General features: G+C 40.6%; 1 protein-coding gene across 1 annotated transcript in view; it reads left to right on the plus strand.

Annotated features, from left to right (window-relative positions):
• The first annotated feature begins 303 nt into the window (after nucleotides 1–303).
• Nucleotides 304–15,727, plus strand: part of ddb1 (damage-specific DNA binding protein 1) — a 38,733-nt gene continuing 23,309 nt past the window's right edge. Inside the window, exons 1-13 of the mRNA XM_034580112.1 lie at nucleotides 304–476; nucleotides 1,854–2,002; nucleotides 2,348–2,464; nucleotides 2,798–3,019; nucleotides 3,183–3,297; nucleotides 3,794–3,891; nucleotides 7,344–7,502; nucleotides 8,774–8,857; nucleotides 9,925–10,041; nucleotides 12,577–12,679; nucleotides 13,337–13,412; nucleotides 13,491–13,599; nucleotides 14,629–14,807. Of these exons, the coding sequence (XP_034436003.1) occupies nucleotides 416–476; nucleotides 1,854–2,002; nucleotides 2,348–2,464; nucleotides 2,798–3,019; nucleotides 3,183–3,297; nucleotides 3,794–3,891; nucleotides 7,344–7,502; nucleotides 8,774–8,857; nucleotides 9,925–10,041; nucleotides 12,577–12,679; nucleotides 13,337–13,412; nucleotides 13,491–13,599; nucleotides 14,629–14,807 (1,589 nt within the window). The 5' untranslated portion in view covers nucleotides 304–415. The remainder of the gene's footprint in view (nucleotides 477–1,853; nucleotides 2,003–2,347; nucleotides 2,465–2,797; nucleotides 3,020–3,182; nucleotides 3,298–3,793; nucleotides 3,892–7,343; nucleotides 7,503–8,773; nucleotides 8,858–9,924; nucleotides 10,042–12,576; nucleotides 12,680–13,336; nucleotides 13,413–13,490; nucleotides 13,600–14,628; nucleotides 14,808–15,727) is intronic.

The following is a 15,727-nucleotide window of genomic DNA, read 5'->3' on the forward strand; positions in this document are numbered from 1 at the left end:
TAATATTTGTTGCACATGTGTACCTATAGTTATTGCACATGTGCACATATACCTATTGCAAATGTGTACATATAGTTATTGCATATTTGTACATGTAGTTTTCACTGTGTGTGTATCAGTTGCAATAAATATTGTTAAAATTGTACTCGGATAAAATCCACTTTGTATTATTGAGCTCAACTGTGTAGTAGAATGTGTAATAATGTCTAACGTGTACGATATGTGATGTAAACTGTCCTCCCCGGCACAGGGGGCGCTCAACCCCCGGGTCACCGCTCCTCTGGCACCGCTAGCTTGTGATGCTCCGTGCTCGCACCAACAGCTAACTACTTCCGGGAGTGTTATTATCAATGATTTTGTCACTCGTGTGAGATCAAAACACTTCTCCGGTGTTCGTCTTGTGTTGTTTGGGAAAATGTCGTACAACTACGTGGTAACAGCGCAGAAACCCACGGCGGTGAACGCCTGCATCACCGGTAAATACCCGCCGAGCGTTGAGTGTTTTTCCCGCAGCCCTGTTCGCCACCTGTGTGTTAGCCGCCGAGCTCCCGCGCTACGCGTCCCCTGCTCCGGACAGGCCCGTAGCCGCAGCTAGCCTTTGTTTTGCTAACTCAAATGTTTGCTTGAGACGTTAGCCGCGGGTTTACCGTGCGCGGGCCGCGACACCGACGCGTCCCGGTCGTGTGTTTGTGTTCCCGAGGCCGAGCAGCCGTTGTCCCGGGTTCGGTGTGTAGCTGGTGTCGGGTTGAACTGGTTGTCCCACCACAGATCAAAGGAGCGTTTCCCATAATCATTATTATCCAATAACACGTTATTTACATTAAACTGTGACACGTGCACGTGTTGGAACAATAATAAGCAAGCTAAGTGTCCTTTGATGTAACGGGCCAGGAAATAGAGGAAATGTAAAAGCAGGTGTTGACACCGTTAATAAACCAAAAGCACACGAGTTACATGTTCGTTCCCGTTGCATTCACTTCCATGTGCACGTGTAACTACACATTTCAACACTAGTGTCACACCTGAACACACGTCTGAGGTACTTGTACTTAACCTGAGTATTTCTATATCATAGACACTGTGTACATCTGCTATTGTACTGTTTACAATACATGTATTTCACATCTTTAGCTACCGCTTAATCTATAGGTTGAGATTTGCATACAATACAGGAAGAGCTTATGAGAAAACATGGGTTAGTGTAGATTGAGGTACTCATCAGGATATATGAGTACAATATGGAATTTGCATTGCACAAACAGTATGAATTAACCTTTAGCATCTGTATAAACCTTAATTTGTCCTTGATATTGTGATAATATTATGATAAGATGACCTCTGTCTGTTCCCATATCTGTGAAAAGGCTTCTCTGGCTTCTCTCCACTCTTCTTCAGATCATACTGATGAATCCAAGATCTACAGATGATGTCTTAAATCAACATTTTGTTTTAATAACAGCAAAAAAACAGACTAATAAATGACTGAAATGTATTTTTTTATACACCTGATTGACCATCGTGTTGTTTTTTAGTTTTTTAGTATTAGTAGTATTAGTATTCTAATACTCTGATTTAAAAGTAGTGCGTTTTATTATTGTGGCTGAATGAATTGAACCTATGTGGTCATGACAAATAGTTTATTTATCAACAAAAATGCTATTTGCTGGCGATTTTCTAAAATGGGAACAATTTCTTGGTTTACTCTGTTCCACACAATACTTATTTCTATTGAATGTTTTTTTTAAAACCAAAAACAAGTAGTTTGTGATGTGATTTTATGATAAATCGATTAAAGTCATCATCCTCTTTTTTTCTCATTTTGATTAATAAACACTAAATGTTGATGTTTTCAGGTCACTTCACCTCTGCAGAAGATCTCAATCTGCTCATAGCCAAAAACACACGGTTGGAGATCTATGTGGTCACACCAGAGGGGCTGAGGCCCGTCAAGGAAGTGGGCATGTATGGAAAGATTGCTGTTATGGAGCTCTTCCGGCCCAAGGTAGGCATTTTGAGTATATATGTGTGTATAATCAATAACTAAGTGGAATGTTTCTCAATTTGTTCAAGTCGATAATCCTGGTTTCTGTTTAATTAAATTTGAAATAAAGCAAATAACAGAGAATTATGAAGAAAATGACAATCATCCCATAATATAGTTGGTTTAGGGCAGACAGGTGGATTCATACACTGTTAAGATCTGTCTCTTCAATTTAGGCTGGCTGAGATTGATCATATAATCAATGTCACTGCTGCAGCCTGTTCAACTCTGTTGATTAAAATAAAATAAGGCTGATGGATGTTTGCTCTTTGACGACTTCAGTGTCTTTTTTTTTTATTTGTTCAGGGTGAAAGCAAAGACCTGCTGTTCATTCTCACATCCAAGTACAACGCCTGCATCCTCGAATACAAGCAGAACGGGGACAGCATTGATATCATCACACGTGCCCACGGAAATGTCCAGGTGGGTAGGACCGCAAAACAAGATACACTGTACTGTAATATTTAATCAACAAACACATGGATTTCAGGGGATTTGCCTTTAGATCATATAAAGAGGAGAGTATATTGTGAATTTCCATCATTAAACTTGTTAAATACACCAGTGTTTCGTTCATGTTCATCAGTGGAATTCTCAGGTCTCAGTTTTGAGTATAAAACATGAAATCGATTTTGTACCTTCACTTTATTCAACAGCAGTCTGATGACACACCAGATGTGACATATTCTTTTTTTTTGTGAAGTACAGTACACTGCTGCCATAAAACATTTCTAAACCAAATGCTAATTTTATCAGGATCGTATTGGACGTCCCTCTGAGACCGGCATCATCGGAATTGTCGACCCAGAATGCCGCATGATTGGTCTGCGGCTTTACGACGGGCTGTTTAAGGTGATCCCACTGGACCGGGACAACCGCGAGCTCAAGGCCTTTAACATCAGACTGGAGGAGCTGCAGGTCATCGATGTGCACTTCCTGTACGGCTGCCAGGCTCCAACTGTCTGCTTCATCTACCAGGTACAGGAGGGGAGAAGTACATGGAAGTAGGAGTGTGTGTTTGGTGTTTGTAAATTCGATATGTTGTATTATGTGTGGAATCAGTTGAATGATGATGAGGATGACGACGACTTAATTTTGTTTATTCTCCTGCCTTAACGTTGTAACCTGTTGTGTACTGTAGGACCCCCAGGGACGCCATGTGAAGACCTATGAGGTCTCTCTGAGGGAGAAGGAGTTCAACAAGGGCCCCTGGAAACAGGAGAATGTGGAGGCTGAGGCGTCAATGGTCATCCCAGGTAATCGGTGCTTATACTGTATAATAACTAAAGTCAACAATTAGAAATTAGTAGCACAGAAAGTACTGCAGTCACGTTTTTGTCATCTAGTTTTTATATGGATTTCAGTAGATTATGTATTCAGAATATAGGCCTATTACAAATGCTTTCTGGCTTAACAGCCCTTCCCAATAGAAAATGCCATATCTGTATATTCAACACTTAGTATAGATTAAATTAGTATAGTACAGATTTTTCCTCTCAGAACCTTCTGGGTTTTTAAACATTTAGGAAATAAAAAAGCGCCTCAGCAAGGTGGAGCGAAGGCAGTTGGTGAGTAATTGATCAATTAACAACCCAGAGGTAGATAATAAAGCTGTAACATATGGTAATAGAACGTTATTAGTTGCAGCCATACTTAAACATCAGCCTGTTTAAAATCCACAAACTGTTTAAATCCCGAAATTGTGCAGATTCAGCATTTTTTCACACTCTTGTTTATGTGCTTGTATTTTAGTGCCAGAGCCATTTGGTGGAGCTATAATCATAGGACAGGAATCCATCACCTACCACAACGGAGACAAATACTTGGCCATCGCTCCTCCTACTATCAAGGTAAAGACATCACATAAAAGCTTTTGCTCTCTTTTTTTGAGATTATAACATTTATGTGTTATGTAAAAATCCTTTTAAATGTTTTCATTTAATTTCTTTCCAGTATGTTACAGCGTATATTCGCGTTACGGGAGCCGTTACTTTGGAAATTAGAGTTCAATTAAACACCAGATCTGTAGCGCCCCCCCCCCCCCCCCCCCCAATCATGTAAAGTATAAAGACACAAGATGATTGAAGGGTGTGTCTCAGCCCAACAACTAACCTTTTTGTACAAAGGACACAAAACAAGTTAGAAAATTCTCCTGCAAGGTTGATGAAATTTAGCGTCATAGGTTTCTCCTCTTATCTGTGTTGTCAGACACACACACACACGTAAACCCATCATAATTGGACTGTCTCTGTTTGACGGGTAAAATTCACTCATGTTAAGTGGGTAGTAGAGGCTCCGGCAAAAATTGTGTCGAGTTAAAAAGGATGTTTTGCTGCATTTACGAGACCCTGAGGTGCACGTGTACGTTGTTTTTTTTGGTCATGAATCTTGTGTTTGATGTTGAAATTGGATTTAAAGGAAGGTTTATAACTGCTGTGATGATGACTTAATCTCCCGATACACCGCTGCTTTTAGCGTTATCAAGATGAAGTTGCAGTCTGTGCTGTCGTGCACATTCAACAAAGCTCGAAGCATCATCCTGCTTCTATAATTAGAGAATATTTTCTCACACTCACTCGCTGCACTTTTCTGCCAAATGTTGGAAAAGAAAGGAGTAATTTTACTTGAAGTTATTTGGCTGTAGCAGCTTCTAAGTAAGTGTTGCACAGTTTTGATCTGTCTTCATGATGAAAATGTCTCTGTGAGAGTTAATGACTTTGTTGATAACTAACTTGTCAGACCGATAAAGGGTCATTGATCCGTGTTCATTCAACATGAGCTTTTTCTGATTAACTTGACGATTAGGGGATGCAATCAGATTTTTTTTTATGATTTCTATTAAAACTCTGACTCAGTACCACATGAAAATGTTCACTCATCCACCTGCTGTAGATAAAAAGCATGAGAATGAGATACTTCATGCTGAAATAATTATGTGTCCCATATTTAAACTGAGGTATGAAGTACTTGTTTTATAAAGTGTTTGATACACGTTAATGTTGGCGCTCATTACTTCTGCCAAGGAGATGGTTCCCCCCCCCCCCCCCCCTGTCCTTTTGTTTATTGGTTGGTTTGTATGGTTTATTATTTGTAAGCAAGATTCCGTAAATAACTCCTGGATGGATTAGCACAAAACTAGGTGGAAAGATGTGATATGGGTGATATGCAGTGATATGAAGTTTTGTGCAGCTTGATTGAATTTAAGAGGACTGTTGTGCTTCGGCAGAGGTATGCTCACTATTGAAGGCCTTTATTGTTTGTACCTGAATGGCTGTCAGTTATGTTGTTCGCTGCAGAAATGTCACAATCAAATGTTTAGAGCTTGTTTTCCCTTTTGTAATTTAAATGTCTCGACTTTCATATTTAATATCCATCCAAGGTTTTTTTATCACAATTAACAGAATCTTCTTTTTCTTCCTTTATTTAGTATTATAATAGTTTTTAAGTAACAAGGAAGTAAAGTAGTCATTTTGTCGCAGTACAAGTAAGAGGTAATCTCTAAAATCTCAAAAATTACATTTTAAATATGCAAGTTGCACGGAGTGTTGTTTAGCTGCACCACAAAGTTGTCCTCACAGAGACACCGATATCAGAAATAAAAGATGCACCTTAAGTGTAGCTTGAAATGCATCCAAGCCTCGAGTTATCTCATCCTGAGCAGCGGCTCATATCTGTGTGCTGTTGATCAGTCCTGTCTCCAAACCGCCCTCCCTGATTATCTAACTCAATTGTCTTGCAAGCTGTCTTGTCTCTGTTACAACTCTGTTTCCATCGTCGCATCGCCCACCATTACTCATTAGACGTTAGAGGGAAGAGGTAGTGGAGCTTCTGCTACGTGACTAATGGAATCATCCATTCTAAATGAAGCTGACGTTTTTATTTTGGACTTTCTTTCGCACCTAATTTTCCATTAGTATTCAGTGTGTGCGGAGGCACACTTTTAGTGAAGACACAGACGCTTCTTTTGATATATAACAACATTTTTTGACAACTAATTATTACATTTTCCCTTTCAAGCTCAGAAGTGAAAAATGAATGTGACTCCAAAGAAGTTGTGGAGCTTTACTTAATGTGTGTGAGCTCATATTATACTTTTCTGTAAATTGGTCTATGTTGGTTCGGCAAACTATTTTCACTCGCAGAATCAAACACGCTAATTGCCTGCCTTTCAGTTGACAGGATTGCAAGAGGGTTTTTGAAGCTGTGACAGTAAAAGTGGATAAAAAAAATATAAGCAACACAACAGGCAGGAGGATTGTAAAAGAAATGATTCTTGTAAAGGTTCGATCAAGTGAGAAATTGACTCCGCTTGTACAGTAGACAATGACAATAACAACACCTTCCTTTGGAGGAAGAGTAGAGCAGGCTCAGTCACACATTGTGATTTTGATGACAATTCCAATCATGATTTCTATTCCAGCCTGAACAGCAACTTATCTAGTTGTGATAGTGGAGACAGGAGGCTCCAGTCAAAAGCATCTAACAAGTTAAAGTGTTAACTTGGATTAAAGCTGAGAGTTCTGTTCATGGGAAACGTTTTATAAGACAAGTTATGTATCACAAGTAGAAATGTAATCGAGGCTTGATACTTTACAATTAAACCACAATCTAATCTTTATTATAAATATAAAGAAAACACAAATGCAACCAAATATAGATAATTTTTAAACGGTTATTATTGAATTATTTATCCTCCATCTGCGCACATCTTGGTCACGTGTGATGTTTAATTTCCATGTTTAATGGATCCTTTTTAATATGCTTTACATTATTAAAACAAATCTGCCAGTGTATAATTTTTTAAATATTTAAATATCAAAATATGTTTCAGCTCCAACAATTTTGTATAAGTCACGCTCCAACTCCTACTATTGTGCTAAATCTTTCAATATTAATGCCCCCCGTGTGTCACATTTACATTTGTAATCGACTTTCAACTTATAATGGAAAATGTTCCCGGACGTGTGGAATCCTTTTCTTTATGTATTAAGCTTCATATTCATCCTTTTGTAGCGTACCCGCGTTCCTGCCTTATTTAATCCTTGCTTCTCTCGTCAGGCAAAGTTTGAAGAGTCTGTAGTTTAAAGTTTTGCCTAGGGGAAACTCCTCACTGTTCTCCTTCATAATGACAGATGATAAAGCAAGCGTAGTGAAGAAAGGTCCCTGTGGCTATACTATACGTTGATGTTTTCATACAGTACTCAGATAAAGCACGAGGTGAGCCCCATCTTGGCACTGATTTAATTTGTGCAGGTTTTGCAGGCTTTTGAACGTTCTGCATGTGTCCCTGTCTCCATTTCAGCAAAGCACCATCGTCTGTCACAACCGAGTGGACCCCAACGGCTCGCGCTACCTGCTCGGGGACATGGAGGGACGTCTGTTCATGCTGCTGCTGGAAAAGGAGGAACTCATGGACGGCACAGTGGCGCTCAAAGACTTGCATGTGGAGCTTCTCGGAGAGGTGCTTTATTTATCGTTTTCTCTGTATCTCTGTATCTCTGCCTGTCTTCACTCTGTTCACCTGCCTGTCCTCTTGTCTTTTCTCCTGTCTTCGCTCTCCACCTCAACTTCCCTTTGTGTTGTTTGAATATTTTCCTCCCCTGCTGCCTTTTTTCTCTCAGTCCCCACTTTGTTACGATTGACTTTTTAATGGTTTATGGACCCGACAGGAGATAATGGATCAGTCTGCATGAGGAGAAATGATCCCACCTCTTTGTTGCTCGCTTGCCAGTGTGTCACCTATCCCTTTTAAAGTTGATTTAGTCGAGTCAAGGAGTTTAAAAAGGTAAAATGCTTTCATTGATAGTCTGTAGAGTGATGCGGGAGCAAGGCAACAGTCGAGCAGAGTAGTTCTGTCGAGTCAGAGCTTTTAAAATCATTCTAAATGTCAACAGGTAGCAGTAGCTCTTCATTAAAGTCGTTGACAGAAAGATTCTTTGTTCTATATGAATAGTGGTGTAGATTGTGTAAGATCATCTACAACAGAGTTCTGTCTGTTTTTCAGATAAAACCTTCAAATGCTCGAACCTGCAATTTGAACACATGTTTTCTACTGTTCCCTCTCTTCCATTCTGCAAACAACAAATGTTCATCAATACCATTATCTGCCTTCACCGTCATTTGTCTTTCAACATACTGAACACATTTGTTCTCAGTGACCTTTCTCTTCTCGCTGTCAGACACAAGCTGCTCTGCAAATAATCATTATTTTCATTTACTAACAACCTGACAATTATTCTCGATTAATAATTAGTTTGTTTTAAAGGTCAAAAACTAACAAAACAAATCTCATCTGAAATTACCACATCTTAAAGTGATGTTTCATAATTGTTCATTTTATTTTGCCAACAGTGAAAACAAAACAGTTGTGTAGGAAAGGAAGCAAAAACTCGTTGAAACAATTAATCTATTATATAAATTGGTTATTTGTAGTTTGTTCACATTAATTGTTTTTACACAAAGTCTGCAATATAAAAACTTAACTTAACTTTTAGTAAGTGTGAGAATTTGCTGCTTTTATTGTTTCGCATGACAGTGAGTTAACTATGATGATGAACTGCTGATTAGACAAACTGAGGAAATGTCATGTCTCATGTTGGAAAATTGACAAAATAAATGATTACTCATAAAATAATTGGAGTATTGATCAAAAACGAAATGATAATTAGTTGGTGCTCCACTGTGGACATGACCTAAGAGACTAAAATGTCTTATGTCCCTCTCCATTGACAGACGTCTATTGCTGAGTGTTTGACCTACTTGGACAACGGGGTGGTGTTCGTCGGCTCCAGACTGGGCGACTCACAGTTAGTGAAGGTAAGTAGTTATTATGTTCATGAATTTAAACCAGCTGTAAATACAAAGGTATGTTTTCGGGTTTTGGGAAGTGTACTACTGGTCAGAAGTTGTAGAATCACCTACATTTTCCCTCTGTTATATAAATGTACATGTTTGATCGTCTCTGTAATTAATGCATAGAACAAATAAACATCTTGTTAAACTAAATTTAATTAAAACATTTTTACCTGTCCAGAAGCCAAACACACACTCCTGACCTTCCCTCCACAGTAGAAACCCAATATTGTTTATAAATCTCGCTCTAACTCTGATAAGTTTACAAACCCTCTGTCCTATTCATCCCAAACCAGCTGTATGGAGTCTCAGCCTGGACTCTGTGCTGCTCCTCCATCAAGTGAGGCCACACTCTCGATTGTTTCTGGTCATTATGTTGCTGTAGGATGAACTTTTGACCACTTCCTTTGTTATTGCCCCTTTCTTACTCCTCTGATAGAAATAAACACCACTACTCCCTGCAGTGCACTATTGTCCTAATAATGCATCAGCGGGTGTAGTCACACGGTTTCGCACACCGCCTTTGCACAGACAGAGGGTTTGTAATTAATCAAAAGTTGGGACACCTATAGGAATTGGTAGCAAACTTCCGAGGCTTAATTTACTTCCACTGCTGCAGGAAAGATGTTGGAGGTAAACAAATTTCTTATTCCCTGAAAAAAAGCATCTATGAAGCTGTTTTCTATTAAATTTATATAATGTCAGGGTCTGGTGACCTAAACTTTGTTTTTTTTTTTTATACCTGGGGAAGTTTAGCACTTAACTTTATACTGTGAGCTGCTGAAATTCCATAAAAACAGGAAACATGTCGATGAACAGAAACAAGTCTAACAAAAGCAATCACTTTTTAAAATTGCCACACAAAGATTCAAAGGATAATTCTCTGACCCATATAACAAGCTTCCTGTTTCATTGTAATCCGTCCAGCGGTGTTTGTGTAATCCTACTGACCAACGGATGATAACATAACTTCCTTCATGGAGGACAAAAGACAAGTGGTCATTGGTCTGAATCTGTTTGTTTCTCTTCAGCTCAACGTCGACAGCAACGACCAGGGCTCGTATGTGGCGGTGATGGAGACGTTCACTAACTTGGGGCCCATCGTTGACATGTGTGTTGTGGACTTGGAGAGGCAAGGCCAGGGTCAGGTAAAAAACTAAATCCTGTATTTGTCTTTAACTTCACAGAAACATTACAGTTTTACACTGAAATCAATCAGAGTAGAAGGTTTCTTGAGGTATTCACCAGAAGAGGTAGGCACGACACGGTGAATACAGAAAACCTTCTTTACAGTCACTGAGTACACGGTGCGGCTTGTGGTCAGTCCTCCTCTGTGTTTTCCTCTTGTCAGCATCTTCTTCCTTTGTCTGCTCTAATTCCTTTGTTACCAGTTTCCATTTACATGCACCTGGTATCCCAGTTGTGTCTCGGTATGATTTAGCTGGACTGCAGTCATACCTGGTTGTTAAAATGCATCTGGAGTACACAAAGCTAAATTGTCTTTCTTGTTCCATTACAAAGAGGCAGATTGCTGTGCCTATCATTTCCTCTAATAATATTTACACCCTCTAAAAGTGACAGTGAAGACCTCTCCTCCTCCTCGGCCGTTCCCCCCGTCTGCCTGTATGCTAACAACTCATCATCTGTGGCACTTGTGTGTACTTCAGTTTGTTTACCTTCAGCAGTTATCGCACACTTTGTATTCTGAATATGATGTGATTCATAACTGAATGTTAAAAGGCAACATGAAGACACAATCTACTACAAAAGGTTAAAAATATAATCTCTCTTTTCTCCGTAATATCCAAACCTGATTCTTTCTGTGTTCATTTCAACCAGCTGCTGATTGAGTCCTTTGGTTTTTTTTTTGGCTCGTTCTTTGACAAATAGATGCAGAAATCTCCTAGTTTTACCCTAAAAAAAACCAAACAAACACTTGCGCTTGTGCTCCTTTGTGTCGAATCACTGAGGCAGCTGGAGATGTTACAGTGAAGTATGGAGGGATGCAGTACAGAGGGTTTTGTTGGCAGGTGTTTGAGACCAGGCCTCCGGGTGCTTGATGTGGTTCCAGAGGCAGCGGTCCACTGGAGCACTCAGCCAGACTCTGGGTACAGCCCAGCACATATTCAGTCACTGACTGTATTCATCCACATATCCTCTAAATCCAAGCACAATTGTTTCAATTTTGCTATTTGCTGAAAATCCCACGGAGCATTTGACCTGGTTAATTGGTGCAGACTCATTCCAAGACAGTTGAGGATTGAGGCATTGGCTGCGGGGCAAAATAATATAACCTCGGATTTAGTGCGAGAGTCAAAGGAGAAAAATATTGTATTCACACACAAATCGGGGTTTATGAACCTACGCTCAGTCAAACAGAGTGTGTGAGTTCATTTGCAAACACGCTCGGGGGGGACTGAACGTGGGTTGCCAGGTTTGCAATGGTTATTTCCATTAGGAAGAAGGTGTTGGGTGGCAGGTGGTAGGGGCTGAGATTATTATGGGCTGTGGTATTAATCCTGTTAGTGTTCCATGGCTGAATGAATAAATTCACATTCTGGTGCTCTCCAGTCAGACTGAACAGACGGCAGGATTATTTACCTTCAGGGTGTTGGATCCTGACTCTGTTGTCATGTTTGTGTTGGCAATCTCACTCGAGCTCTATTATAAACTGATACTGATTCTTAAATCGGTACAACAGCAGCTAGTAACACTCACTGCTGTGACGCTGACTGGTACTTCTACCATAACTTGTACGTTCCATCACATCTTCGTCTAGAACTGGGAGCACTATTCTCTACTCTGTTTACAACTACAACCACCACTGAACCTGAATATTTCAAGCAGTGTTTCCCCTACCATTATATTAGGGGGAGCCCCTTTTTTTAATATAGCGCCAGATCTCAACATAAGTCATTTAAGGTTACCTTTCCTATAAAACAGGTCTATAGCTTGCTCTTTTATTAAACAAACTAAATGGCCTTATGTTATTTATCTTATTTACACGACGGCATGTCATTTCTGTCTCTACATGGTCGCGCGTTTAGATTTCTCCTCTGCTCTCTGTATCGCGCACGGCGGAGTTCCATCCCGATGCGCACACACGCACACACAGACACGTGTGCGCGCACACACACTGAGAAACACATGAACATCATGATTCCTTTAAGTTTTTGTGTCCGTGTCTGCACCCCCCCCCCCCCCCCCCCCCAAAAGCTGTAAACCTAGGGGAAACACTGTCAAGTATTTCTTAAATACTAACTGGAGCAGAAATGATTTTCAGACACAAAATGTAAATATTCCCTTTTTCCAATTTCTGAAATGTGAGGCCCATTCAGCATCAATATGATTTGAAAACTAATTATGCAGTTTGAATTTCAGTTGATTGCCTCACTGACATTTGACATTTTGAAAATCATAGCATGCATTTAGTTTTATTGACAAAACACTTGCCAAATTCATATCAGCAATTAGTGGTCATCATTTTGTACGTTATTGCCACAGATTTTAACGGTGGGAAAAAATTACAAAATATGGTTGTATAACATAAAGGAGTAGAATTAAGAATGAAAACATGTTGAAGAGAACAACAGGATAATCCTCATAATATTCTTTGAAAAGGAGAGAAATCTGTCTCCTCGTGTCTCACTTCACGTCTTTGTGTCTCTCTTTGCTGCTTTTAGCTGGTGACATGCTCAGGTGCATTCAAGGAGGGCTCTCTTCGGATTATCCGCAACGGCATTGGGATTCATGAGCATGCCAGCATTGACCTGCCGGGAATCAAAGGTTTGTGTGCTCTGTACGTGTGCGCCTGTGTCTCTTCACCCCTCTCTCAAGTCTTGACTTTATCTGGACCTTAATCCTCTGCTGACTTGACAGCAGAGCCACTTCAACCCACACATCTGTTTCTGTCGCCTGGCCAAGACACCAGCTTTTGTTCATCTAAGCTCGGCGTGAGCGCGGCTCGGTATCACCGAGGTTAGGTGTGTAAAACAACGAGTGCTGCTATGTCTGCACGAGTGAGCTGCCAAGTTGAAGAAATCCATCCATTTTAATGACGGCAGACACGTCTTAATCCCTGAAAATTAGGTCCTGCTCCCTTGGTGGTTCTGCGGTGCTTAAATGAGACACACAGGCCAGTTCAGGTCTTCTCGCACTTGTTAGGCTTCAGCTTTTTATTGACCAGTTCTGCCCTAAAAGTCTCAGACGCTGCCTTCTCCCCTGGCCTCTTGATGAGAGGCAATTATTCACTCAGCCAATCAATGGCTCTCCGAGGGGGCCCTGCAACCTGTACATCTTCCAACATGTTAACATTTGACAGATGTAATAGTTAAAGATCGAATTGGGTGCTTGCTGGATATTGTATTTCTTTTACCCTCCAGAATGATGGAGAAAGCGTCATTTCTTTCTAACACAATATTTTTTGCCGGTATTCCCTTCAAGGTTTGTGGCCGCTCCGCTCTGAGGCCGGTAGAGAGACAGATGACATGCTGGTGCTGTCTTTTGTGGGCCAAACGCGGTAAGTGTTTGCCGTGCGGCATGCCAGATACTGCACAGTCGATTCTGGATGTCGTTTTAAGAGCATGTTTACCCCCAGAGTGTTGATGCTGAGTGGTGAGGAAGTGGAGGAAACGGAACTTCCCGGCTTTGTGGACAACCAGCAGACGTTTTACTGTGGAAACGTGGCGCACCAGCAACTCATTCAGGTTTGTAAACACACATGCACACACTTGTTTCATCAGCTGAACATGCATTGGTTTAACATTGACACTCATTTGATGTGAGCCTTCTCTTCTAGAATTAACTGAATTGCCGTATATTTTTCATTCAAAATTAATTATAGCAATGAAATTTTCAACTGTGGCCTTTCCTTCATTTAATAAGAGACACTTTGCTGCAGCGGAATCATACATGATTGAAAGGGGCAGTTTTGAATATGAAGAGCGCAAAAAGGACTTCATGTATTTTAAACTCGGTCGAGATGAATATAGCACTTCATTTAAATTCAAGTTCCGGCCTGCCTTTTTGAAATGAGGATGAAACCTGCGGGGAATTCTGCCGACTGTTAGACCTTCATCCACAATTTTTTTACGTTGTTATGACAACCAGCATTAAAATACAAACCTGTTCATGCTTTAAGAGGATTTGACTCTTTTCCCCCCCCCCATCAGAGTTAGAGGAGTTCACTGTGACCTCAAACAAAAAATGGTTTTGGTCATAAACAAAGAATTCATGTGGTACTTGTGACAGAATTTCACGCACACAGGAAAAATAGTGAAGTAGTATGGACAATTCACATCCAAATGTTAAAAGGTCAACTTCACCGTGACTTCATAATGTCCTGTGACCTTTTTTTATTAAATTCCTGCCAAGAACTCACTACGTATATTGTGTGTGGACAGAGATCAACTGCTGCTTGACTTGTTGGAGGAGGCGAACAACCTTGAGGCAGTAATTCTAGTTGAACATAATCTCTGGGCTCAAGAATCTAGTATAAGCATCATTTGTTAGGTCGTTTTTGGATTAAAAGAAAATTGATTTATCTCGTTTTCATTGTAAAATTGTGGTAAAATGATCTTTGAGCTTTAATTTATAGTTTCTTTTCTGTCATTTAAAAAGTGCAGCAACGATCCTGGCACAGACTCGCATATAAACAGTGGGATTTGCTTTGAAGCTTATTTTAACTCCCAGTCTCCGCAAAAATAATCTTTAAAGGGAAAACTGTGTGTGTGCAGATCACGTCAGGCTCTGTGCGCCTGGTGCTCCAGGACAGCAAGGCATTAGCGAGCGAGTGGAAGGAGCCACAGGGCAGGAACATCAGCGTGGCCGCCTGCAACCACACACAGGTGGTGCTCGCCGTGGGACGGGCCCTCTACTACCTGCAGATCCTGGCCGGGGAGCTCAAGCAGATCAGGTACACACACACACAGGAAAGGTCAGCTGTCAAGATCACTTAAGCTGTTTTCAGACATGAACTCTGAAATAAAAAAAGTCCTCTAAATTGGGTCTTCACATTTCACACACGAAGAACACTGTCCGGGTCATTCTCGGGACATTTTACTTGGAGGCTGGCAGGAAAAAACTGGAGAATGTCCAGAGCAACTGACATTTGCGATTTACTTCCAGCTCCTCTGGATATTTTCAGGAGAATGTCCGGACTTCAGTGCATTTCAGAAAGCAGCATTATAAATTCAGGCTGTACTTCACTCCTCCTTATCTGTGGATTTATGGAGCTTCTGATTTATGACATTATATATAAATACATGTAGTGGATCAATTCAACCCCCTTTTTATAGTTTTTATCACGTGACAGCAGCTTAGTGCGTAAATTCATTCAGATCCAGATCCGGAGCTTCAGTTAATGTTCAGACCAAACATCAGAATATGTAGAAAGGAATCCCAGTGATTGTGGCAAGGTGTTTTTGGGGAAATTATTTCTGGAACGGCTCATCTGCTGGGATTTTCATGCATGAAAGTCCAGTGTTTACTCAGAATGGTGCCAATAATAAAAAATCATCCTCTGAGCCACAGTTCTGTGGATGAAAAATGCCTTGTTGACGAGAGAGGTCAGAGGAGAAAGAATATAAACAGGTTGGCGCTGACAGGAAGGCTACGGTAACCGAGTAACCTCTTCAACAGTGAGAGAGAGCAGCAAAGCATCTCAGAATGAACATGTCGAAGCCTTGAGGCTGATGGGCTTCAACAGTTAACGACCACATCAGGTTTCACTCCTGTTCGCCAAGAGCAGAAATCTGAGGCTGCAGTGGGCACAGGCTCATAAAACGGAAGAATTCAGGATGTCAATGAAATAAGAGATGCACATGCTTTGAAGGG

This window comes from Hippoglossus hippoglossus, chromosome 3, assembly GCF_009819705.1.
Source record: "Hippoglossus hippoglossus isolate fHipHip1 chromosome 3, fHipHip1.pri, whole genome shotgun sequence".
Classification (NCBI taxonomy): Eukaryota; Metazoa; Chordata; class Actinopteri; order Pleuronectiformes; family Pleuronectidae; genus Hippoglossus; species Hippoglossus hippoglossus.